A 24880-nucleotide genomic window follows, 5' to 3' on the forward strand; every position below is an offset into this window, starting at 1 on the left:
AAGCCTGAGGCAACACACAGAGAGAGCCTGCAGCTCACAGCACAGGCCCAGCACCTTAAAAGAGACGGCAAAATGATGACCATGAAATAGCCCTAAATTTTTCTAAGTCTCCATTGCCTTCTGCCATTTTTTGAAAAGATCTTTGCGTTTCCCCACAATTTCCCACCTTTTAGAGACATTTATCAGGCAGGCGGCTCTGCAGAAGTAATTTTTCACCGCGGAGGGGAAGTTGGAATGGAGAGAGGCGGGAGGGTGAGGAGAAGTGTGGACATGGATGGGAGGGATGAAAGGAGCAGAGCAATCCATCTGAGCGGGGACCGCGTTGCGACCGGGAGTCCGGGAAAATCTATTGCGACGTGAACAGGTGAGTCACAGTGCGTGCACTCAGAAAACAACCCTGAGAGTTGTTGATGCTTAAAAAAATGCGAGACCACATTGTTCAAAAGGAGGAGAAGCATGAGCGAGAACTGTCAAAACTTAACAGCCGGATTGAGAGAAGTGACAGCATATTCCTGAACAATACTGAAAGCCTGAGAGAGGTGGAAACAATTAAGATAAAATGTAGCTGAAAAACAAAAACCAAGAGGCAAAGTATTGCAGTCTCTGAGCACACGGGGAAGTGGGGTGGTATTCGAGAAGGGCCTGACACACTCTGGGGGGGAGTGAGGTGCCTGCCTGGGACTTCTGCAGTTAAATTGCTCCCAGGGGAATTTATGGATGGCGGCCAAAGGGACATAAATCAGATGCAGGGCTGCAGACACAAGATCCACAGTGGAGCGATGGCACCTGGGCGCCAGGTAAATAAACTCTAATTGGAGTGGGAAATGAACGCTTTGCACATACTAGCACAAAGTCCAGCTTCGGACTCTAAATCACTTGTGGTCTGAGGTGGAAAACAAAACAAAAAAAAACCACCTCTCTTCTCCACAGTGAAGCCGTCCATCGACCTGACACGTCCAAGTGAAGTGAAGTTAGTGGTCATGAGTTCAACCGAGCATGTGACATCTTTTTGTGTCATGTTGCAGTTACTGACAAGCTATTTCAAGTCTCAGAAAATCCATTTCAGAAGTGTTATCATTGCACTGATCTTGACCTAAAAGGGGAAAAAAAGAAAAAAAAAAAAAAAAAAAAAAAAGTTCATAAATGAAAGGCTGCGTTACAAAACGGGTGCTTGAGGTTTCGGAGACTTGAGTTTACCAGGAGGTTCCACTGATGCAACCGAGCGAAAAAAAAAAAAAAAGCTCAAGCACTTATTTTGAAAATTGTGTGTCTTTCTCAGTCCCGAGTCCTCGAATGATATGGACACCAAATTGCGGGAGTAGCTCTTCAACAAGCAGGTTAAGCCACTTGTCACGAACGGCCATGCTTTAAAGTGATTTAAAAACAGCTCCAAGGCTTTGAGAAGCACATCCCGACAGACAGGAAACTATAAAAAGTCATTTCATTTATTTTTTTCTCTCCTTTAATCCATAAATAAATACAGCTTTGTGATTATCTGTCAGGTATCAGCTCTGCATCATCAGCATCAGCCAATCAGACGCGATGAATTTTTGTCGCAGCATGAATACAGAGTGTTTCCCCTCTGAACACGTCCAATGTCACAAGCTGATAAGGTAAACAACATTTTGAAAGGGCGTTGAGTTATTTCTGCAATAATTAGATCGACCGAGAAAATTATTGCACATCAAGTGGAAGGTGGTAGCAAACGCTGTCTACTTTCGACGATCAGCCAAAACATTATGACCACCGACAAGTAAATAGCACAGATTTACTCTGGTGAAGGGTGGGATATGTAAGGCAGAGTGAATATTGTGTCCTCAAATTTTAGGCGTGAAGGTTCCCACAGACTTTTAGCAGTATTATATATAGGTTTGTTAGGCGCTATGCTGTACTGTCTGGATTTTAAAAACTTGGGTACAACAGTAAGCTTGACATCAGGGTTGCTGCTCTCCACTGAATGTACTTCAATAGAGTAACAACGTCAATTTGTATTGTATGTCACCAGTAATGTCAGGAAATAATGAAACAATTTGAAATGAGGATTCAATCAAGGATATGATCATTGTTCAAGTAGGATTTGTATACAGGAAGTAGTTGGAGAATGTAGATTTGATCCAAATGGGCACGTGTCAGGATTAGAATTTTACAACTTTAAATTGTGATGGCTAGAATTTGACAAACCTGCAGCCCTTGTGGGGAGCCGCACATTTGGTGACTGTGTCAAGAGCGCAAAAGGTTCTTTTATGTACGTGGTACCATAAGGTCAAGGCCGTTTTTACATTGAAAAAAGTGATGTGCACAATCTTAGCACAGTGGTTTTATGGCAACACACCTTTACAACAACTGTATTTTTCTGAATGAGACAATCAGATTTGCATATGGCACCGCCTCATAAATACCCCTGAGTTGTACTTACGTTTCCATGTTGTCGCCCTCCAACACAGTCTGCACGGGGAGGTAACCTAGCCGCGGATGCTTGGCAAAGTACTTCTTGGATCGGAATTTGTTCTTCAGCACTTTGGTGAAATCTCGCATGTCCTCGCCTGATGTCGTCTACAGGAGACACGACAGGAAGAGAGAGAGAGTAAGACACAAAATACAGATTTTTTTTTTTTCTCCTACATATAAATCTTTTTCAAGTGTGAATGCCAGTTTATGCATTTCCACAGCCTCTTGTGTACACATAAGCCATAGGAGCATTTGTATGGAAGAAAATCTGCTTGCTAATTAGATACTTAGGAAAGGTGTTCCTTTTGCAGAAGTGATTTCTGCTACGCAAGCAAACAGCAAATTACCACCAGAGTCTGACCAGAGAGCGAGAAAATCCTCAAACAACTAGTGCTAAATACACACACACACACACACACACACACACACACACACACACACACACACACACACACACACACACACACACACACACACACACACACACACACACACACACACACACACACACACACACACACACACACACACACACACACACACACACACACACACACACACACACACACACACACACACACAGTGAAAACCACAACTCTCACAGTTGACAGAGAGGCGCATATGAACAGACTCCATTGAGTTCACTTGGCTTATTGACTAATCCTCACATTTTAAGACGCGAGCTTGAGCTAGACAACAGCAATTATAAAACAATTGTACAAAAGCTGTTGGGGAATTTGTGAATGTGTGTGTGTGTGTGTGTGTGTGTGTGTGTGTGTGTGTGTGTGTGTGTGTGTGTGTGTGTGTGTGTGTGTGTGTGTGTGTGTGTGTGTGTGTGTGTGTGTGTGTGTGTGTGTGTGTGTGTTTGAGTGAGAGCGATAGAGAGAGCTGCATCCTCTATAACTCAGTCGACATGCTCATATTTATCAGTTGAGCTTCTTGAATTTATCAGTGAAAGGTAATGCATAAACATAAAATGGAGGGGCAGGGAAGGGGAGAAGGCAGGGAAGATTAAATGCAACAAAGATCCCCAGAGTTGGAGTTGAACTGAGATGATGCAATAATGAAATGGCTACAACAAGACCACCGATAGAATCCTCGACTGATTTCTGTGGAAGCTACCCACAGCATTAACAAGCGGTCAAAACCAAAAACTACATCTTACGTAAGGAAAGGCAAAAATACTGCAATTACAAGTGATCCATACAGCAGAGTCGCCTTCAAATATGACTTTTTCAATATCTTTGATAAACCCAGTGGTAGGTATGGATAAATAAAAGAAACAAAAACCTAATCAAATAGCAATAAAAAACAGAAACCCCAGCATGGCAAAGAGGAGGGATTTGATCAAATCAAACAAGTCTCACCAGCCACCATCACTCTGTAACTCCTCACGTAATCTGGTTTGTTATTCAATGTGAACTCGATGTTCTCAAACATAAGACTCAAACCCAATTTGGTGTGGGTACGGAGAGTACGATAAATACAATTATGTATTATACTGACGTCTTCGGAGGAAATGAAGAAGCAAACATACAACTATCCAAAATAAAGGTGTTAAGAGAAGTCGAGCTGAACTGTGGGACTCAAAATGACACAATAAACGCATGCAGACGAGTTTTTCCATTAGATTATTTCTCTGCCTGGAGGAATACAACTTTTAAGCTTTATATTCTTTTCAACAAATCTCCACTATATTGAGGCACGATGAAGCTGTTCACGAGTTTTCTGAAGTTTTCATACTGAGATTTGAGTCACTTCACTTGAATGACCCACTTGGAAAAAAACAAAAAGTAACAACGGTCCACAATGTGTCCTCTACACTAAGTCAGCATTTGACACCGTTTATTGTTTCCTCTCTCCTGACACAATTTCCTGTCGATTACACGGAGATGTACACCGCGACTCTATGGCAGCCATTTTTCAGAGAGGTTGTGATAAGTTGTGGCTGTTTTCTGACACCCGGCTCCCACTGCACGGCTGATAAGTATTCATCTAATCAGCTCACACAATCTTCTGTCTTGTGCCGGTGCCATCATGAGTTGTGCAGCATCCAGTCGGGCTATTATCAGCATCTCTTTTCAAACGGAGGAGTTCACTCCCACAATGATTACTCCTCTCCAGCAAAATCTCCCTCATTGCTTATATTAGCACCACCCCAGGATCCACTCAAAGGGAGTCGAGAAGAGTTCTCCCCAGCAAACGTACTGATATATGCAGGGCGCACGTTAGAGGGGGGTTGCTTTTTCTCCGAGCATGCCTTACCATTTGTAGATAAGTAAAGGGTAACACCACTTCACTCATTTAAAACTGAAGGTACGATAAAGGTAATAGAAGACTACTTACAAAATTGTTTCTTTCCTACTGTCTTGTTTTCTCATCCTGAGTGCTAATGTCACATGAGATGCACCTGAATCATTTTTTTATTCCATTTTTCCAAAATAGAAATATTCCTAAACTTGTTTGGTCGCTGCTGATTTATTAGAACCTGAAGCAGGTTCATAACAGAAGGAAACCAGAGGGGAAATATTGCACTGTGGTTATATGTCCTTGTACAGAAATAAATGAAATCACGCCTCATTACGGCTATGAATTACTTGAGTAAAGTGCAAAAGCAGTTGGATAATTGACAGAAGGCGTAATGAGGTCTAGGCTGATCCCGTGATTAAACGCCATCAAAAAAAGGAAGAGCAAAGGCAAAATGTTGACCTCCCTCTGATTGCCCTCTTTCTTCTTAATGGCAATCAGTCCTGAGTGATTAATTCAACCTCTAGTGCGGTGCTAATATTTTTGCAACAGGTTAAGTATTTGTTGCTGCAGCAGGGCTGAAAATAAGATCATGTTCTTTTAGAGGTGTAGCAGTCAGCTGCTGGCTATCTCGACCCATGGAAGAATGATCACCCCTCGCTAAAGCTGCCGCTCGCAAGTCAATAGCCATCCCATTTGCAAAATTGAAAAAGCTAATTAAAAGACAGAAATGAGAAACATTGGAGAGAAAGTTGAGTCACTCAGAATACGACGTTAAGCAATATTGAAAGAAGTTAGCCGCAAGTGAGAAATCCTAATTGAGAAAGAGGGAGCAATGTTCATTTCTGCTGGTCTCCCCCTTTTCCAATATTCTTCTCTCCATGTAGTAGTTAAGCGAAATATTGCTTTGTGGTAGAAATGAAAAAAGGACCCAAGAGAGCCTTGAGCATTTTACTATTTGTTCATGCGGACTCAAATTAATCCGGAGGTCTTTTAGGAGGATGGATTGAGGGACAAGTAGGAAAATTCTGTGTCGTGGGTCTGGTGTAAGTCAGCATGTATTACTCGGAGGTGAATATCTGTATCATGCATACACTCTCACGACACGACGCCAGCTGATTTGTTTAATATTGCAAATAGTTCAAGCTCATTGTGGGATAAAATGTAACGTATCAGCGATGCACAAGCTTCAAGTTGATGGTTCACTGTCCTTTGGAAGTTTAAGTTTGGATTCAATTCAACTTATATGTATATACTGTATATACCTTAAAATCTGGCAACACAGTCAGTTCTAGGTACCGAGCAACAAGTGGCTGTAACAAGTTTTTCCTTTGAAATGTATTGTGATTGTGTTAATTCCATTTTACAAAAATATGTTATATCCTTCACAGATCTATTTTATTCCCCAAAAATTCATTTGTGAATTATACATTTTGAAGAAATTCTAAATGTTCCAAACCCCCTCCTTTGAAATAGTGGTACCAATCGGTGAATGGCTCACATCACATTATACATTTACAGTAACTAAATGTGTATCCGTGGCTTTTTTTTTTTTTTTTTTTAACCGAGATGTGTTCCTGTTGTACAAGAATTCTCTTTTATAGCACCGAAGAGCTCAAACGCTTAGAAACACCGAGATCCAACATCATCAGTGCTAACCTTGCTTAATGCCTGCGGGATGGCTTACAATGTAATCCACCTTTATTACCGTTTCTTTGTCAGTATCATTACAAAAGTCACAGTTGCTTTGAGTCCCATTTATTTAGTAATTGTGTGCTGCCAACTCAGCTGCAGCGTCTCGTGGCCTCTGGTGACCTCACATAAAACTCACTTTCATCACTTCCAAACAGCTTCGGATAAAGATTTGGGAATAGAGGTTTCAAAGTGGATGTCGGGACAAAAACAATCAAACTGGTGCAGCTCGAAAAAGTAAATTAACTCCAAACGTTACGTTTGAGTCTTCCAGCAGGACGACGTCCCAGAAATAGTTTTCCAAGTTTGGAGAGGAGAAAGTTAACTGGGCTGCACTGAGCACTGACCTAAGCCCTATGCAGCACCTTTTGGATGAACTGGAAAACCAATTGCGAGCTCACAGCTCTATTGATTGCACAACATGACTGAGCATCGGCGGCAAGACAGACTGAAAATTCCCTCCCGGGAGACCTTAAAATCTGGCCCTCTCAGCAAAGCATGGAGTCTTTTCGTTGGTAGATAAGGCTGGAAGTCTTTAAATGCGACTTAAACAAATAAATGTTGAAACTAAACCATAAAAGAACATAGAAATTAAAAACACTGGTATGCTCCAAGCGAACATCTAAGTGGACTGAATTTATGCATGACGTGAAAGTCTCCAGAAATATGTTAGTTCTTCAGACAAGCATGACTCTGCCTGGATCTGAGGAGTCGTTTGACACGAGACAGAAATATAGTTCTGGGGGAAGCAAGCGTCAGAAATCTGATGTGTAAATTGGAGTGCCTTCATTAAACGGCTCAGAGGGCTGCGTGGAGATGTGGGAATGAGCTATGAGATATGAGCGACTGAACATATGTCAGTGTGTGCGCGTCTCACCGGTGTACAGTACTCCACCATGGGGTAGTTGAGCTTGTGGCCCTTGGCGGTGCGCCCGGAAAAGAAGCAGCTCTGACACACGTCGTAGTTGAAATGCTTCAGACTGCGATACCTGAAGAGCAGAGGGAGAGAAAGGTGCAAAGTGAGTTGGCACGTTTTGTGTGATGCGGGTGAATCAAAGCTGGATTTGTGGGGACTTACAGTATGCGTCTTTCTTCAAAATCACATTTGGGGAGATGTCTCCCTTATAGGGACAATAGATAAGACTTCACTCTGTATATCGCACATTTTCAGCGTGAAGACATAATTTAAGCTCTGGGGGAGAACATGTCTTATCATTATAAATACCTCTGGTTAACGTCTAGCCATGTCCACGCAATTAAACGTTAGATTAAATGTTACTCTTTTGCAGTCTCACGGGGGTCTCCTGAAGAGATGCGGGATTCTCCCGTCCCCGTCACATAGTCCTCAGTGGGAACATGTTCATACATGCACACGCACGCCACAAAACAATGAGCAACAACTGTCAGGATGTTGTTCCCAACAGCCGCCTCAGCCAGAAGGCCATTTAACAGCTAAATTGAGACAGGAGTCATTCAGACATAATGGCTTAAGTCTTTTATCTCTCTCTCTCTTTCTCTCTCTCTCTCTTCTCCCCAGCTCTCCCAAGGTTAGCTGACTGATGAGCTACAAAAGCGAGCCATATATCAAAGGATGCAACAGTGCACACGACACGACAAGTCAAATGTGCCATTTACATATTTGACAAGTAGCATATTTCTATAAGAGAAGGAGCGTTAAGTCACCTTCATTCAGGAAAAATTAAGATGGACCTTTGTTAATGTGTTTCCACTGGCAGATTGAGTTAATTATGGTAATGGTTTAGTCTGAACATCAAAGGTGACTGCACCTTATCTGTTAAGAAAACTTTTAAAGTACTACTACTACTCGCTCTCAGCCCGGCCTTGACCAGGACATTCTTTGTGAAATAAAGACTTAATTAAAGCTGAAAATGTTTGGAAACATCTACGTTTAGTTTTGTTTCTTCCAAAACTATTGATAGTGCGTTAAGGACAGTTTTGCTAAACATTGATTTTGCTTGAACTTGACCAGGATTTCCAGTTTTTGTGAAACATAAGACACTTTTGCTTAAAACCTCACATTATAAACATAAACACTCTTTGTTGTGTTTTTCCCATTTCATTGCTATTGCTATTGCACAAAAGATTGTTTATACTTTAATATATGACAAAGAAACAATGGTAAGAATCAGAAGTGGCAAGTACAGTTATTCAAGAGTTCTTTTTCAGGTTACTTGATTTTTTTTCCCCCTCTGACAACCTTTTATTTTACTGCCTTTTCACTGACATTTCAACAAAATCTGTGCTTTCTCTTTTTTACATTTTCAAAGCAGTACGGGACTTCTTTCAACCTCCCTGGAGGCAAATCAGAGTTATCCAAGTTAGAAATGTATAAACAATGTGTCAATAAACATAAAAATGAATCTTTTTTCCACCCAATGTTTTTCATTGGTACTGTTCTAATTTAGATATAAAAAATATACTTCTTTTTGCGCTTCTAAATATATATATACATATCTTCTTCTTGGAGCTTGCACAACAAGATGTTGCTTTCTGTACACCGATATGTATATCTAAATGACAATAAAGTTCAATTCATACAATCCAGTTGGAAGCAGATCAAAAAAACAATATTCATCAAGATAACAATCCTAGTGTGAATTAAGTAAACTGGCTGCAGGTTTTAACCACTTGTTAAAATATCTACTTCAATCGTTTACACTCTCAACCTCTCCTCCCTTTCTATTTATTATTAATCAGAATTCTCAGCAGTTACTTATGAACACTTGAGATTATTCGTCACTTTGTAAGGCGATGTATCGTCGACAAGTGTTGGGAGATATGTACTTTTCAGGCAGTGTATTTTTGCTGGTTTATAGATCCAACTTTTTCCAAGCAATTTATTCAGTTTCCATATGCAGGAATAATTTCCACCTCAGTGCCGTTATACTGCTAATTTATTTAAAGCAATTTCTTAGCTGATCCTTTTTGTGTTTGGCAAATTTTGAAAACAGTCAACCTATTTAAGCACTTTCATTAGTCTCATATCCTCTGTATAATAAACTATGCCACGTAGTGATAACCACAGAGTGTTAATCATTGCTTTCAGTTCCAACTATGCAAGTGAGTATATAACAGGAAATGTTTGCTTGAATGCGCAGGAAATGGTGCATGTTGAAGGAGGCTCAGCAGCTTGTTAACCATCTCCCAAAATTAGTTGCTGATGAGTTGACATTCATCAGGTGTAAACGCATTGTTGACATGATATCCATTAAATTCCGAGTGCTCCGTGATCCCTGTACCGAGCTGGATGATAAACCGCAGGAGACAAGGAAAAAAAAATTGCATCTATTTGTAACGCAGCCGGTGTCATGTCTCAAGACCACACAAAACGCCCGCTATGCATTTTCTTTCCGCTTTCACTCCTGCTCGCTGACTTTCCCTCCTGCTGTCGCTTGCTCTCATCCATCAATGACAGAACTTGGGAGATGTGTGCTTCATCAAATGTCTGGATGTGTTTCTCTTTCTGCTGGCAAAGCAAGGAATGTGAAGAGGACATCCCTGCCAGCCTGTTTCATTTGGCGTAGTGTTAGACCTATCCTGCCTGAGAAAAAACCAGGCTCCTATAGTGTGGTCAGGAAAAGGATTGAATTTCGTCTGGGAACTGACTGAAGCTGTTGACCCTACTGTGTGAATGTAAGTCATGAAGAACTGATTGAAAACAAAAGGGGCTACCGGTTTGACGGGTTTGATTGTCAGCAGCACTGAGTATCAGGTGGCGGTCTATTATGAGTGTTTATCAAGTGATTGGGTGTTTTTGAACCTTTCAAATGCGGCTCCGTATCGTATGTTTGTGTATCTCCTCGTGTTTGTGAGTGCGTCTGCATGTTTTAGTGCAAACCTTGGGATGGTATTTAGTCAGGGGTGTATCAGCTGCTGACATTTAGATAAATGCCTGCCCTCCAGAGCAGATCTGCCCTTTATGCTCAACCAGGAGAGAACAACGCAGAACAGTGCCATATTGGGTGAGTGTGCCTGTGTACGTGTGTGTGTGTGCGTGTGTGTGTGTTGGTTTGTAGGTGTTGGCCTGTTACAAATTGCACGGTTCTCTACCTTTCTTTATTTCCTTGGTTCCATAAATGTCAACTTAAATGCGAAATAAGATGTGAGAGTGAGTGTGTTTACCTGAAGCCAACAATGGGACACTCCTTGCAGATGTTACACTTGGCCTGATGTTTCGCCGTCTCCGCCGCAGCCACTCTGTGCAGGACAGGAAGCCAGACCATCGACTGCGGCTCCAGGCGCATCCAGTCGATAAACTGCCGAGGCTCCAGCTCCACCTTATTGGTTACCTGGTCATAAAAGAGGCGGGGTTAAGAGTTGAGGAAAACAAAAGTTTATCCTTGTTCAAATGTTACAGTATCTATCTACATTTTATTTTTTTCAATAAACAGAGCTAATAAACTTTGAGGGAGAATTGTGCAGAGCAGACATAAAAAACAAGCTGTAAGTCTTGACTTGTTACCCAACAACTAATAAAGATGCAGACAAATTTAGGATGACTATACACATTAAAGTGACAAGTCCCAAAGGAGTAATAGAGCTTTGAATTGTGAACCAGGACTAAAGAACTTTTATGAGCTCCTCATTCATGTTTATTAGTAGAAATATCTTACAGTAAACACTGATTGATTTTTACACCCTCACTGTCCTTGCTCATGACCATAGCTGTACAATCAGGCATGACGCTCTGTGCAAATAGCTGTGAAAATGTCTCCCTCACTCCTACTCTTAACTGCTGCTCAACACTTCTGGTAATGTTACTTTCAAAGTGGATGGTACTTTTAAAATGCTTCACTGGCCGTTTGAAGTAAGGAGAGGAACATTTTGGATAGTTTAAATTCTTTATGTCACTGTGGAAACTATAACTCTTCATCAACTTAGACAAGATTCGATCTTTCTATTCTGAATTAGCTCTCACAAGAAACCCTGCCAGCACGGAACTAATGAAGGCAACAGCATTTTTCAGCGCCATCTTGGTTCAGGTTTGGATTATAATGAGCCCATTGGAAAAGCCAAACACAGAGAGTGAGAAGCTTTGACATAGCTGCTGTTAGAGCTAAACAAATCAAAGGCAACCTTTCCATCGTCTCTGACAGACAAAAAGGGCACCAAATGCAACAAAGGGCAGAATACATTTGCAATAAGAAGAGAGACTATTCAAAAGGAATAGTGTGTGTGGGTTCCACTGATCCCTTCCCAAGGCTTATGGTGTTCAAGACTATAGAGAGCCATGACTTTATTAGCATATTCTTCTTAAAATAAATTCACACAAGCAGAAAGAAAAGCATTCATACCTGAAAATTGCAATAAGGGATTGAATTTTTCAATAGAAATTCTGTTGCTTTTCAAAACCACATTCAAAAGTGAGATAAGACGACATTCCGACGCTAACCAAAAAAATTCTTCGTGGCATCAAAAACTATTATAAAAGAAGAACTGGCACATGGTGTCAAAAGTAAACTTATATAAGCCGTATCCACATGGTGGCTGCCACCCTCTTTTTTCATCGTCTTTTTATTCCAGGTTACACTACTAAATGTCAGCTTGAAAATAAATATTTATCAATAAATATTATTTATCATTTTTGTCTCCTTATATGTTTTGTTACCTTTCAAAACACTTTTTAATCATATAATTCTCTTCTATATTTTAGCTTCTGGAAATAGTTTGACAATATGATGCACTTTGAGTATAAGAGATGCTACATAAATAGAGAATGTTGACATTACTAAAAAAGAAGTAGAAGTAAAGAAAAAATATTTAAAGAAAATTTTGCTTTGGTATCTATTCTGAAACTCTGCTATAGAGCTGATATTGTGTTGTGAAAATCAACCCGGTTAATTGCTTCAGCTGTGGTCTCAAGCTTTACAGTGTGACGTCATAACTATGTACACCTTTTGGAGGTTTTCTTCGATGCCGAAGTCATGCGCATTTTGGGGTTTGCCGACAGAAAGACTCCTTGAAGAACAGAGCTTAACTATCTCAGATGCAGTTTGAAGTATGGAGGTAACACAGACTATAGACAATCACAGGATAAAACAGGATGTGACACATGCGGAAAAGTGATCATCCCTCTGCATCAGACAGATTACATCCTACGGTTGTTCATATATTCCTTCACTTCAAGTAGAGTGAGATTCAATTCAATTCAATACATTTATTTATCCCCAAGGGGCAATTTAAAGGCAGGACACTGAGTAGTTCATGTGAAGACAACGATAAAACCATTTTTGTCCAAAACAACAAGTGTGAATGAAAGAATATGAGTAGCCTCATGGTGTAAAGGGCCTTGAGACTGCTGACGTGGTGAAAATGTGCTGTGAAAGTATAGTCCTCATACCATACGACTCCAACAGAAAAAGTGCCAATTTTCCCACTTCTTTTTGTTTGATGTTACAATACCCGTGTCTCGGGAAAAAAAAAGAAAAGAAGAAAGAATTAAAACGTAATTGTTTTGCTTTTTCCCTGCTTTGAGAAAGACCAGGAGACTGCAGCATAAGCCTGTAGATCAGGTTATGGCTTTGGAAGAGAAGTGGGAATTCTTCACCCGATGACATCTGAAATTGTCTTTACACCCTCCACCTCCCTGTTTGACCTTCCCCTGCACAATCTCTCTGTCTCCCCTTTCACATGCATTAGTCTCATCTTCGCCTTCTCACCCTCCTCTTTGCCGTCTAATGGCAGAATTATGGCACTTACAGATTAATTACTGCTGAGCTGAAAGGATGGCTCGGTGGACGGACGGATAAATGGGGGAGAACGACAAAGGGACAGTGAGAGAAGCCATATTTATGGCGCCGCAGCTCATTCATCACACACCCATTAAAGCAAATGGACTGGGTGACTGCACTGTCACTGGCAGGGCAAAGTGACACACAGGTGGCACTGGATTCTGCTTGTCCATGTGCATGAATGTGTAAATGAGAGAGCATGAGGGAGGGCGCTCATGAGTCTGGTTTCCACCTGCCAACCTGGTTGGATGATTAAATGATTAATGAGAAACTGGACTACAGCTGGCAACCAATTCACCACCAAGTCTGTCAGCCTTTTGGAGTGTGCATTCATTCATGTTCTGCTTCTTTATGTGCAAATGTGTATATTATGACAAAGAGCATGAACTGTCTGCTGGGCAGTAAAGTTTTTTAATTTCTTGAATTTGCATTGTTGAAAAAGATGTAAAATGGCCCCTCGCTGCTATTTTGGGAATCGGCTGCACAGACAAATTTATAGCATCCTAATTTTAATGTTTGGCTCCCATTTATGACCGCTGACGCATGAGCCAGGAGAGACAGAGTGAGAAAAATGAAACGGATATCCCATGGGATGAAGACATCATTAAATGCCAGTAACGTCCAGAGATAAACCCGGAGAAAAGTGGTTCGCTGGCTGCAGTAAAACACTAGAGGACAGCCAGCAGAAGACTGGAGGCTATTTGAGGTTTCATGGTTGGTCAGCAGAGCTTAAATTTGAAACGATTTTTACAGGATGGAAAGAGGCAGGTGATAGCGGGCTGGGGGAACCATGGGAAACTGGGGTGTTTAATGACAATTAGCTCTTGGAAGATGCACAGAATAGCAATGGCCGACCTGTCTACAACAGTTACCAATATTAAACCCCTTGCAGGCTACTTCAGGCAATCTGTGGTTGGTCTGACTGTAAAAACTTGACATAAAAAATACATAAAGATGGTCAAGCCCACGGGTGAGTGTTGGCAGGGATGGCTCTAGCTCTTTGCAATGCAGTGTAACAGCCTCCCAATCTTGCTGGAGCTTATGCTGTTCAAGCTTTTGGGTACTGGATCAGATAGGTGCTGATTCACATCGTAGACCAGCTCAGTCAGTGTGACAACCCAGAGGTCATGCATGAAATCTTCTCTGGATAAATACGTCAGATTACTTTTTTCTTCTTCTTTTTTTTTATCACTATGCTGTGAGAGAAGGAAGAAACACAAAACTGACAGGAAATGTCCCTCAGACATCCTTTTTTAAGGATCATATAGACTCCATGGGCATCTTTATTTCATATAGGCCGATATAATCGGCTTATATATTATTCAGTGTTGGTGCATACAACAGTAATAAAAGACCCTAAGCAATAAAATCCAGTGACCACACTATAAAAGAGAAACATGCTCTTTGAGCAGTAAGACCGTCGCAACGTATTCTTCCTTGTCAAATCAGTAAGTTGCATTCACCGAAGTCTCAGTTTGTCATATTAGAAGGCAGTTGGTGAGCTGTTGCTTATCTGTCTTGCTCACTGAGCCCAATGTTAAATTCTGCATCAGCATTTTGAAAAGCTGTTTCCTCCAGTGAACAGCAGCTGTGTGACCATTTTCTTCAATTTCTGCTTATTGAAAGACAATTGCTACGTTTATAGTTTAACAACTCTGTTTTTCTGACAGCAATATGAATCATGACAAAATATACAGATCGTTGTATGAATTCCATTCTCTCTTTAACCTGAGTTAAAAGCTTTGTCAGAGACCCTCAGCAATGAACCATCGACCACGAGTCTAATTACAAATGTCAACACATGGCTCTGCTGTGCAGCCCGTGAACCAGATTCCAAAAATTTGTAAATTACTCATCTCACAGTTAAGCATCATGGTCATTTTAAGCACCAAATACCTGGTATCTATTTAAGGTACTTGAAATTACTGTATCGGTGTGTATATTTCAAGGTAAAAATGATCAAAAGCATGCATGTTGATTTAAAGTAGTGACATATATCTAGTAATTTTCATTAAATGGACATGCATACATCTTTGGGGAATATGTGCCCAGTTACCATGTGGCCCTCTGGTAGAAACAGTGAAAGAAATCAATAATAAGTGAATCCTGTGGAGGGTTAACAAGTCTGGATGACCGATTCTATTATATTGGATGAAATTAAATCTCTTGATAAAGTAGACATCCAGGTTTTCCGTTTATGTGAATACAATCCATTTCCCATAAGCAGCTGAACTGACGTCACCTTCTTCCCCCCTTTTGTACTAATTATGTGCTTATGTAGCGTTTGACAAGTCTGTGTCCAGTGTGCATGTTTGTGTACATTTCTGTGTGTACATACATGCTGGAAGCAGCTGCGGACACTGGGCTCAATGTTGGATCCTCCGAAGGCGGCCACCTCCCCCAGCTGCCTCGGGATCTGAATGGCCTCATGAAGCAGCAGACCAAGTTGCCTCTGGTCACATGTGTCGCCTGCTGATGCAACCTGGCTGAAGAGGTCTGTGAGGGTGGACGAGTATAGCAGAGTGAGCAAAAAAAGGAAGAAAAGGAAAAGGGAGTGAGATGAAAGTCTGAGCTCGTGGGTGATATTTTCAGTGAAAGATACGGGTAAAAATAGATGTAGGGAGAGAGAGCGATGTATAGCAGGGAGTAGGAGGAACAGTGTGGTGTGTATATGTGGGTTGTAGGTGGTTGGGAGGATGCAGAGAGAATTGAGAAACGGATGCATTTTTAATCTTTCCGTCTTACTTCTTTCAAGCCAGACTTTTTCCTTTTTTTTTTTTACACCCAGTGTAATCTCTTCTTCTCTGCCTCTAACTCTCCGAGACCTCAACATCAAGATTGACAGGACTGTACCGGATATGGCTGCCAGCCTAGTGACACACAGGCTTGGCCAGTGAACACGTTGACAGCGTGATTCTTTTCTTTCTTTCTTCAGAAGGAGTCACGAAACATCACCAGAGCTCGTGCACAAAGTGAGCAAGGAGGGCAGAGAGGGGTAATTCAGAGAAACAGTGAAGGGCATGACAGGTCTTTCTGCTCTGCTTGCAGCTGTCTTTGATCTCTGTGTGAAGCCCGGCCCTGATGCCAGCTCCAGTTATATATGTCTGTGAGTGTGTGTGTTGGTGTGGGAGTGTATGTGTGGTTCATGCAGACTCATGTGTTTGCGGCCATCCACACCTCTGACGGCAACAAATCCACCCCTAAATCTCCTACTGAATACATGTGACACACTAAATGACAACAAAACCCGCTGATTACACGGATGTATAGACCTGTGTGCACTGCAGTACTATTTGCATGAGAACAACAGTCACTGACACTTCAAAAAAAAAAAAGCAAAGGAGTAGGGACGCAATCAACCGTGCTTGATACCCTTCTCAGTCTAATAGAAACTGCCAGTGGAACAAATAGGCTCAGGGAAGAAGTCCATGCAATGGCAAGAGAAAAGGAGGAAAAGGAGAACAGGGAAAGCGAGATGCAAAGAGAGAATTGAAGCCAGGGTGAGTAAGACGAGACAGAAAGCAAAGGGGACGTGTTAGACAGATGAACAGTGGTGTGAGCAGTGACAGCAAAGACAGCAAAGAGATAAAGCAGCAGAAACAAAGAGCAGGAAGCCAAAATGACAGCCTCCTCCCAGTGCAGCAAGCCTATATTCACGCTCCCTAATCCTCAAAAATAAATCAGAATGGAAAATTAAATAAAGAACAGGGGGGAATGCGTAGGAGGTCTCTCATCCAATTAGACGAACCATTCCAGAACTTCCCTCTCTCTCTTACTGCGAGTTTGATTAATACTGCTGGGATTACAGCTGTGGTGGAGTGGCATGGGATGAAAGCTGGCCAGCACAGTGGGGTGGGGGTGTATTCTAATGCGTGTGTACATCAGAAAATACATCACCTTCTCATCGGCACTTACATTTGTATTTCTCCTCCAGGTTCCCCTTGGAAAGAGACAGCAAGCCAATCTTCATAGACAGGACGCGGATCTTTCCACTGCGGCCACTGCAGACAAGCCCGGAGAGCAATCAGTCATGTTTATTATGGGTGTAAGCCTGTCTCACATCTATGTTTGTGTGTTTAATTACATGCAGCAGCAATGACAGAAAGTCATAATGCACCTTGAATAGGAGGAGCCTTCAGCTGTGTGTGTGTGTGTGTGTGTTTGTGGCATTGTGATATTATAATTGGATTTTTCATGTACAGACAGTTTATAGATTAGTAAGAGTATTTACAAAATGTGAGCGCACACATGATTACATAGGGAGTGCTGCATGTTCACACTGTTCAGGCTATATTTACAAATGTGTGTCTGTATTTGTATGTTTGTTCCCAAAAGAAACACAGGAAACACTCATTTGCATCCTAAAGGGGGGTGGGGGGGGACTGCATTTATGCATAAAGCACAAAAAATGACTGGCCAATCTGATTTAAGAAATTCAAACAACTAAATTCTGTGGCATATTTCAATCTGTAAACAAGCAAGAGCATCAACAAGCAGCTACGTTATATTACAGCACTCTGATGTCAACATCAGAGGCTTTTTTCAGTCAGCGAGGATGCTGTGGGAAAGCACGTTGGCCGATCCATAATCTCTGTCCTGAATGTGAAACAGATGGCACACGCACGTGTCGTAAACATTGAGCAGCCAGTTGAGACACATGTCAACGCAGAGAGGCACGTTGACCAGGTCTTTATGCTCCTGCTCCAGGCCGTCGTAGATGGACGTCAGGCAGTTGATGACATCGGGAACGGTCAGCAGCTGGCTGTTGTTGGTCAGTTTGTGCTGCTCAAAGGTGTTCTGGGCAACGCTCAGGTCCAGCAGGTCCACTGAAGACAGGATTTCAGAATGAAGACAGAAAGGAGATGGGAGAGAAAGAAAAGATGGCAAAGAAGAGAGGGAGAAAGTTAACGAGGACACAGAAATGGTGCAAGGAGACAGCACCATTAGTAACCTTTCCTTTCTCGTTCATTGGGCTTTCAGCTGTAACAGATTTTTATAGAAAACCCCATTAAATCTGGGAAGGATGTGAGGTCCAGAATTGTGCTGATTATTCATAGAAGTTTTTCAAAAGTATAGATATGAATCATATTTTGTCCAATATAGTTCAAAACAACCAAGTGTGTTGGTCTGTCGGGAGTACAGACAGAGAACAGACTTATCAGTGTGGTGAAATATTAATGCAAGACAGAAATGTGAACCAACAAAAGACAAACGAGGGAGAAAATGTCAGTCAGACTAAGTGCAGGCTGTTCTCCCCGTAATCTAATCTGTTGTCTATTCCTCCAGCGACTGAAATAAGAAGGCACGTTATATATATTTCTATATCTCAATTATGGTAGCATCATGTTCTATACTGAAAGTTTCTCTCGCTCAGTAATGGAGCATGAATGTAGGAGAGACTGAGGCCAACAGGCAGAAAATTAAGCAAGACAGCCTCATCTAGCAACTTTGGGGAAAATATCATTAGATGAACTAAGCAGCTACATATACACTCACAAGTCGACCGAAAGAAAAACACGTTTTATTTGTGTTCAACATCCCTTTATGGTAAAAACAGTTTTTTTTTGTGCATGCTACTCTCGTTCTCCCTGTTGTTCCTTGCCTTGTTGTCTAAACTAGACATCCTCAGCTTCTCCTTCTGTCCTTGAGGACTTTTTGATAGGTGCTGGAAAATCAAGAGCATGGGCCAATCATAAGCAGGCAGCAGTTTATACCTCGGTGGTCTGTTTGAAAGAAACAGTTTGTCTCTCTTGATGTCCCTGTCTTCGTTGTTGTGAGTGTTAAGATTATTCTTTGTTTGTCCAGAGCTCTCAGTCATGGGAACTTTTGTTTCAGTCCTTGTTGCTGTGATCCCTTTGTGGTTACTTTTGCGTTTGTTTAATTGAGGATAACCTTGTTGGTTTCCCTTTGTGTTTTCATTGATGCCTTATTTGCACATTTATTGTGGTTTATATTTTCTGCCTCTCTTTGTTCTTTGTTAATCAATGTACCTGAATGTATTAAATTATTTTACTTCCACCAACAACATCTGGTCTTATGCAGCTCGGCTTCCCTTTAAAGAGCTGTGTCCTGACATCAGAGAATGGGAAAAGCTCCGTTGGTATGAAATGAAATTATGACCAGTTTCAAATAAATGTGGTCGTTTATATGATTTAGGACCGAGTCCGACATGAAATAACTCCAACTGACACTATTGTATGGTATCAAAAGTACTGCTGTCAGCTACAACCTGGCAAAGAATAAACAGCCACTAAGCAAGTTTCACATAATCTGAAACTGCTCCTTCATGCAGATTTTTTTTTGAGCGTATAACTTTAAATGTATGCCGAAGAAATAAAATGCTTTTGAATGTCATGTTTTTTTTAAATGAAAGATGGAAAGTGAGTTAATTACCGCCTTACTTAAGGTCATCAAAAAGGTTTAAACAGCTCAGAAAATAAGCAGTTCGCAGATTTATTTTATTCTGAACTTTACCACGTCTCAATGTTTTTTTGTTTTTGTTTATGCTAAATCATTTCAGGTGTACAAAAATGTATGAATGACATGAGTTCTTATGAATGCATGAGGTATGAAACACAAGTAAAATGACCCTGGACAACCTTCCCTCACAACATTCAAACCCTTCTCTGATTCACAATCATTTCACCTCTCCTCACTTGTGCCTCCTTCGCCCTTGTTCCCGAGACAGCGCTAATTACTGGAGTAATCCACACGGCGCAGACGCAGCGGGGCAGTCATGCTATCAGAAAGCAAAACTTTACTTCTCTCCAGCTTTGCCATTAAACAGTCAGATATGAAGCTGGGAAGCTGTGGCACATCAGTGGGATGCCATGCAAGCTCATTTCTGCTTCTCCAGCCCCCTGGCACAGACTTAACCCAATTAGCCACTTTATAGTTTCCCTGTCATGCGAGTGTGTGTGTGTGTGTGTGTGTGTGTGTGTGTGTGTGTGTGTGTGTGTGTGTGTGTGTGTGTGTGTGTGTGTGTGTGTGTGTGTGTGTGTGTCTGTCTGTGTGTGAGTGTGGTTTTGTGCTGCACAAAGGCAAAACAGCAACAAACTCAAGGGTCTCCAAGCAGAGATTCCATATTAATCCAGGCTAATAACTAATAACTACCGATCCTTCTGCTGGGCCCGTGTATTTGTATGTTTGTGTATTTTTGTATGTGCGCTATTCATGTGGCGTCTTTTCTAATCTAATGGATGAAATTGAATTGCAGCGTCCCAAGTCGAAATCACTCAGGCTAATGCATTCCCGTCACAAACAGACCCAGACGATAGGAGAAGCACTATGAGATAGTAAAAGTAAAACGCCCGAATCATCCAAACTCATTAACGACCAACAATACACTTTGCTACCCACGATTACCCATATGCACACACACCTGTCTGAGATATAGTATATATCTGTTGCCCGTAGTTGTGCGCACCGAGAAACGACGTACCATAAATAAAGAGTGTGGACGAGCAGTGCGACTTGTAATGATAATGTCAAGAGCTGGAAAATAGTTAACATTTGTCACCATTATTACACAAAGCTGAGCCAAGAAGCTGCTGCCTTCCTTGCACCCGCAGTGTGTGTGTGTGTGTGTGTGTGTGTGTGTGTGTGTGTGTGTGTGTGTGTGTGTGTGTGTGTGTGTGTGTGTGTGTGTGTGTGTGTGTGTGTGTGTGTGTGTGACTATGGGTAATAACCACGTTTCTTAAAGCTTCCATTAGATACAAGAAAACAGCAGCTCTCGTTTTCAGAAAAACATTTTTCACCCTAAAAAAAAACAAAAAAAACTTGTTCACACCAAGTAAAGACTGTGCTCAACAGGCTTAACACAACCACCAGCTGCAATTGTTTGTTGACAAGACACATAGACACAGGAACTCGTGTGTGTGTGTGTGTGTGTGTGTGTGTGTGTGTGTGTGTGTGTGTGTGTGTGTGTGTGTGCGTGTGTGCGTGTGTGTCTGTGTGCGTGTGTGTCTGTGTGCGTGTGTGCGTGTCATTTTAAGGCCAAAATCTCCTCGGATGCTGTGATGTTCTGGCACTGCATCTGGCAAAGCTACAAATCATTACTGCACCCCCCCCCCCCCCCCCCCCCCCCCCGTTGGAGCGGAACATCAAAAGAAGCCGACCAAAACTGACAGTATATACGTAGGTGTGTGTGTGTGTGTGAGAGTGTCTTACTTACAGCACAGTGCTTTCTGTAGTCTGCGGATCTTCATGGCTGTTCTGTATGCAGAGAACCTCACATTGTTCAAGTCCGCTACAGGCGGGGAGAGACAGAGATGAAAGGTAAGCGGACATAAGAAAATCTGAAAACAAAGTGAAAGAAAAATGTCTGCCTTGTCTGCGACATACACAGAACCCTTGTCTTCAGCGAACTCTGACTTTGTTAGTTACTTACTGTCTATGGAGACGGCTGAGGGGAGCGGGTGCTAATGCGGACTGTGTAATTAGGTTAGTGAGTTCTGTCTCAGTGGGGGCCGCTGCTATTTGTCGAGCTGCTGGCCCAAAGAAACCGCTCCCAAAGTTTCACAGGTTATTACTTACTGGGCCGCTCATTACAGAACAGTCGGACTGGTCATCCCAACGGGGCACTGACATGCACACGGATATTAGCAGGGTGCAGGAGAGAGGGAAAGGATCAGGGTGCACTTTTTTTTTTTTTTTAGCAAGTTGACGAGTAAATGAGCCAGAGAAGTGAGCAGGATCCCCGATCACTGACCGGGAACTGGCTGGCTCGACACCAGAGGCCTTTTTCAACAAACGTGTCATCATTAACATTTAACAACATTTATAATGTGGATCCTTTCTTCAGTTTGAAAAACAGGAAGGAGGACAATAATTTGCCTTCTTCAATAATCCACAATGAAATTCCCCATATTTACAATCTAAGCTGTTTTATATAGAGAGAAATTACAAGGGATCAAATAGAATCCATCTTTTTTTAGTTATATTCGCTTGACCTTTACTTTACCAAGCAAGTTGCTTTATCAAACGATCTGTTTTACAAGTATCTGCAAGCAATTTGCCTGCTTCTTTTCACCCGAGCCCCCAGAGGAAGTCATTGCAACTTTCATATCGTGTAGTTTCGCTGCTTGTTGTTCTTCCTGCCACACTGACGACTCTGGAGGAATCCAATAAAGTATGTTAATTGTCTGCTTTTCTAAGATATAGTGCTCATTAAAATGGAGCAAACATGAGGTTACAGTTGTCTTCGACTAACTGTTTTAAACTGTATTTTATTGCTGATGCTTTATTAGATTGATTAGTTTTATAGTTTCTATTTAATCTCGCGAAGCACTTTATTACTAACCTATTTACTTACAAAACCTTGTTATAGAACACATTACACTGAGGCCAGGAGACGCTGACTAAACTAAAACATAATTATGAGATCATGTACAAAAGTCACCCCATTATGCGTTCTGCACCGTTTTGTAGCAAAAAGACTCCGTTTTGGATTCAGGTACTCCCACCCACTGATCTTCACTGATCACTTGAAGTTCTGACACTATTTCTCGGGCTCCCTTGATCACTGAGCATGTTTGAGGTATACCTCGAGACTTGAAAAGACGTGGGAGACAGTCATACTGCGAGGACCACTCCAAAAGCCGCATCTCGCACTCGTAATAGTCTAAGTAGGATTTGGCAGTAAGCCGGAACAGTGTCTTCGAAGGAAATCTCTTTTCAGGCTGACTGCCTGCATGATGCTTCCATTCACTGACATCTTGTCCACACGTAACCTTCAAGTAAGCTGGAGCCAACGAGCAGAACTTGAACATTGATCGACAACACTTAAGTTTCCAAAGTAACTCCTGTTTTATCCAGACGCTACCTTGCAGATTGATTTTTGTGAAGGGGGGGGTCGTCGCAGTTTTGGTTTCATTAATGACTCAGCTTCTGCATCAAGACATTAAAAGTAACGGTGAACACTACAGAGTCAAATGAGGATTCAGTTTTTTTTTTGTTTTTTTTTAGTTTTTCTTGCTCATCAGGTCCATTGTTCTTTTTTAATGCTATTTCAAAATGAAATCCCTGGAATAGAAAGCATTTTAATATGTTTTTATACTCTCTACCCTGCTTCTTAGAGGTCACTTGGCTTCATTTTAGATAGTTGGTTCATAAAGTTTGAGGAGTCAGTGAATGTATCAGCTCTGTATCTTGTCTTCAGCTCACTCCTGATGAAAATCATGCTTAGTCTTACAAATGAGTCAATTAAAGTCTAACAAAGTAATGTTTTTTTTTCTATTTCTATGTTAATTTTAGTTAATAATGACTTGTCTCATTACTTAAAATAAAAGTCTTCCGTGCTGCCGCTAAATTAGCACACCAAAGACGAGATGAATGCAAATGGACCTGCAACTGAAAGTGACAATTCCTACGTAAATACATATCAAACTTTTTTTTGTTTATATTTGAGTAACTTTGTGTAAGTGCTGCCTCAAAATGAAGAATAAAAATGTTTTAGCTCGCCTGTAGCACTTTCTAGACATAACACTTAAAAATTCAGGAGCAACACCTCGTTTCAGCAAACACAGACTACTCTGAATAATGTACAAAACACACTGAAAAGTTTGCTGGGAACAAAAGAAATGCTATTTCATGCTGAGAGGGTTGAATTATACAAAGTGACAGGAATGGTTTCTGGATGGAAATGCTGCGGATATGTATTTTAAATGTGATTTTTAAAGCCCATGATGCATTGGAGTTGTAATTCTGTGAGACAGTTTTCTGACAGAATGTTATTTTCTGAAAATTTTTTAAATAAACCGCTGGTAAATAGTATGTATATGACTAGTAAACAAGATGATCCAAGACGTTATAGAAAGCAGGGTTTAGATTTTTTTTCCCCTTTACCTAGTGATTGGTAGAGCTCTGTCATCTTTGGATGATCCCAGCAGGTCGTCTGTGTCTGATGACTGAAAAACAACAAAAGCAAAAGAGAATAATTAAATGGAAAATAACAAACAGAACAAAAGCCACTAACATCACAACACAAAGCGATTCTCTCTAAACTTTCAGGATTTAAAAAAGGACAAAAGGACAAACTAAACCATTTAGAAAAAGACACGCAGATGCAGATAAAATCTGATTGTATGAACTCAAAAGTGCAGGAATAATTATAATTAATTATCATAAATTGAATGCATGTAAACAGTTTATTTTATTATTAGAAACTCATTTGATCGGCAAGATTAAAGATTTCTACTTGAATCATGTATCACAAATAAAAAGATGCACAAAGATTTGCACATTTTTTTTGAATTCCTCTCTTCAGCACAGGATCTTGATTTTAAAACATCAGGGGACGCGAATATAAGGAGGCTGATTTCCAAGTTGCTGTTCACTCTCAGGCTTCAGACAGAAGTCTCGCGTGCACACACATGGACACACAAACCCAACATATCTCCCGAAGAACCAACACTGCCAAAATAAATAAAGTAAGACCTGTTCCAAAACTGATCAAACATGGCTGCCTTCACACATAAAAGGAGAGCAAGAATCTGACTCCTCACAAGCTGAAGGCGCCAATCAAGTGTGTCTATCTGACCTGTGCTGACTGAGATGCGCTTTTGCCGTTTGTGTGCAGACGTGTGTGTGTGTGCGTGTGTGTATGTATTTCAATAAGGCACCTGGCTGTCAGAGGCCACACTATGATCCATGTGGAACCTTCCAGGAGATTTCTGTGAGAGGACTTTTGAAATACAAGTTTGTGAATGCAGACTCTCCCCTGGGGGTTGTGTGAAGGCTTG

General features: G+C 41.3%; 1 protein-coding gene across 5 annotated transcripts in view; it reads right to left on the reverse strand.

Annotated features, from left to right (window-relative positions):
- The window catches only part of utrn (utrophin), a gene marked incomplete at its 3' end in the record, with an annotated part of 191344 nt that overhangs the window by 26003 nt on the left and 140461 nt on the right, over positions 1 to 24880 (reverse strand). For 4 of the 5 annotated variants that reach the window (XM_080490632.1, XM_080490631.1, XM_080490633.1 and 1 more), the window contains 8 exons: positions 23985 to 24046; positions 21313 to 21387; positions 17764 to 17965; positions 17055 to 17140; positions 15478 to 15635; positions 10531 to 10697; positions 7265 to 7376; positions 2417 to 2553 (listed from right to left, as the gene is read on the reverse strand). In XM_080490632.1, the coding sequence (XP_080346758.1) occupies positions 2417 to 2553; positions 7265 to 7376; positions 10531 to 10697; positions 15478 to 15635; positions 17055 to 17140; positions 17764 to 17965; positions 21313 to 21387; positions 23985 to 24046 (999 nt within the window). Of the gene's footprint in view, positions 1 to 2412; positions 2554 to 7264; positions 7377 to 10530; positions 10698 to 15477; positions 15636 to 17054; positions 17141 to 17763; positions 17966 to 21312; positions 21388 to 23984; positions 24047 to 24880 lie in introns of those variants that run through there. The other variant, XM_080490634.1, reaches the window with a different exon arrangement.

Source organism: Lipophrys pholis (genome assembly GCF_963383615.2).
Source record: "Lipophrys pholis genome assembly, chromosome: 21".
Classification (NCBI taxonomy): Eukaryota; Metazoa; Chordata; class Actinopteri; order Blenniiformes; family Blenniidae; genus Lipophrys; species Lipophrys pholis.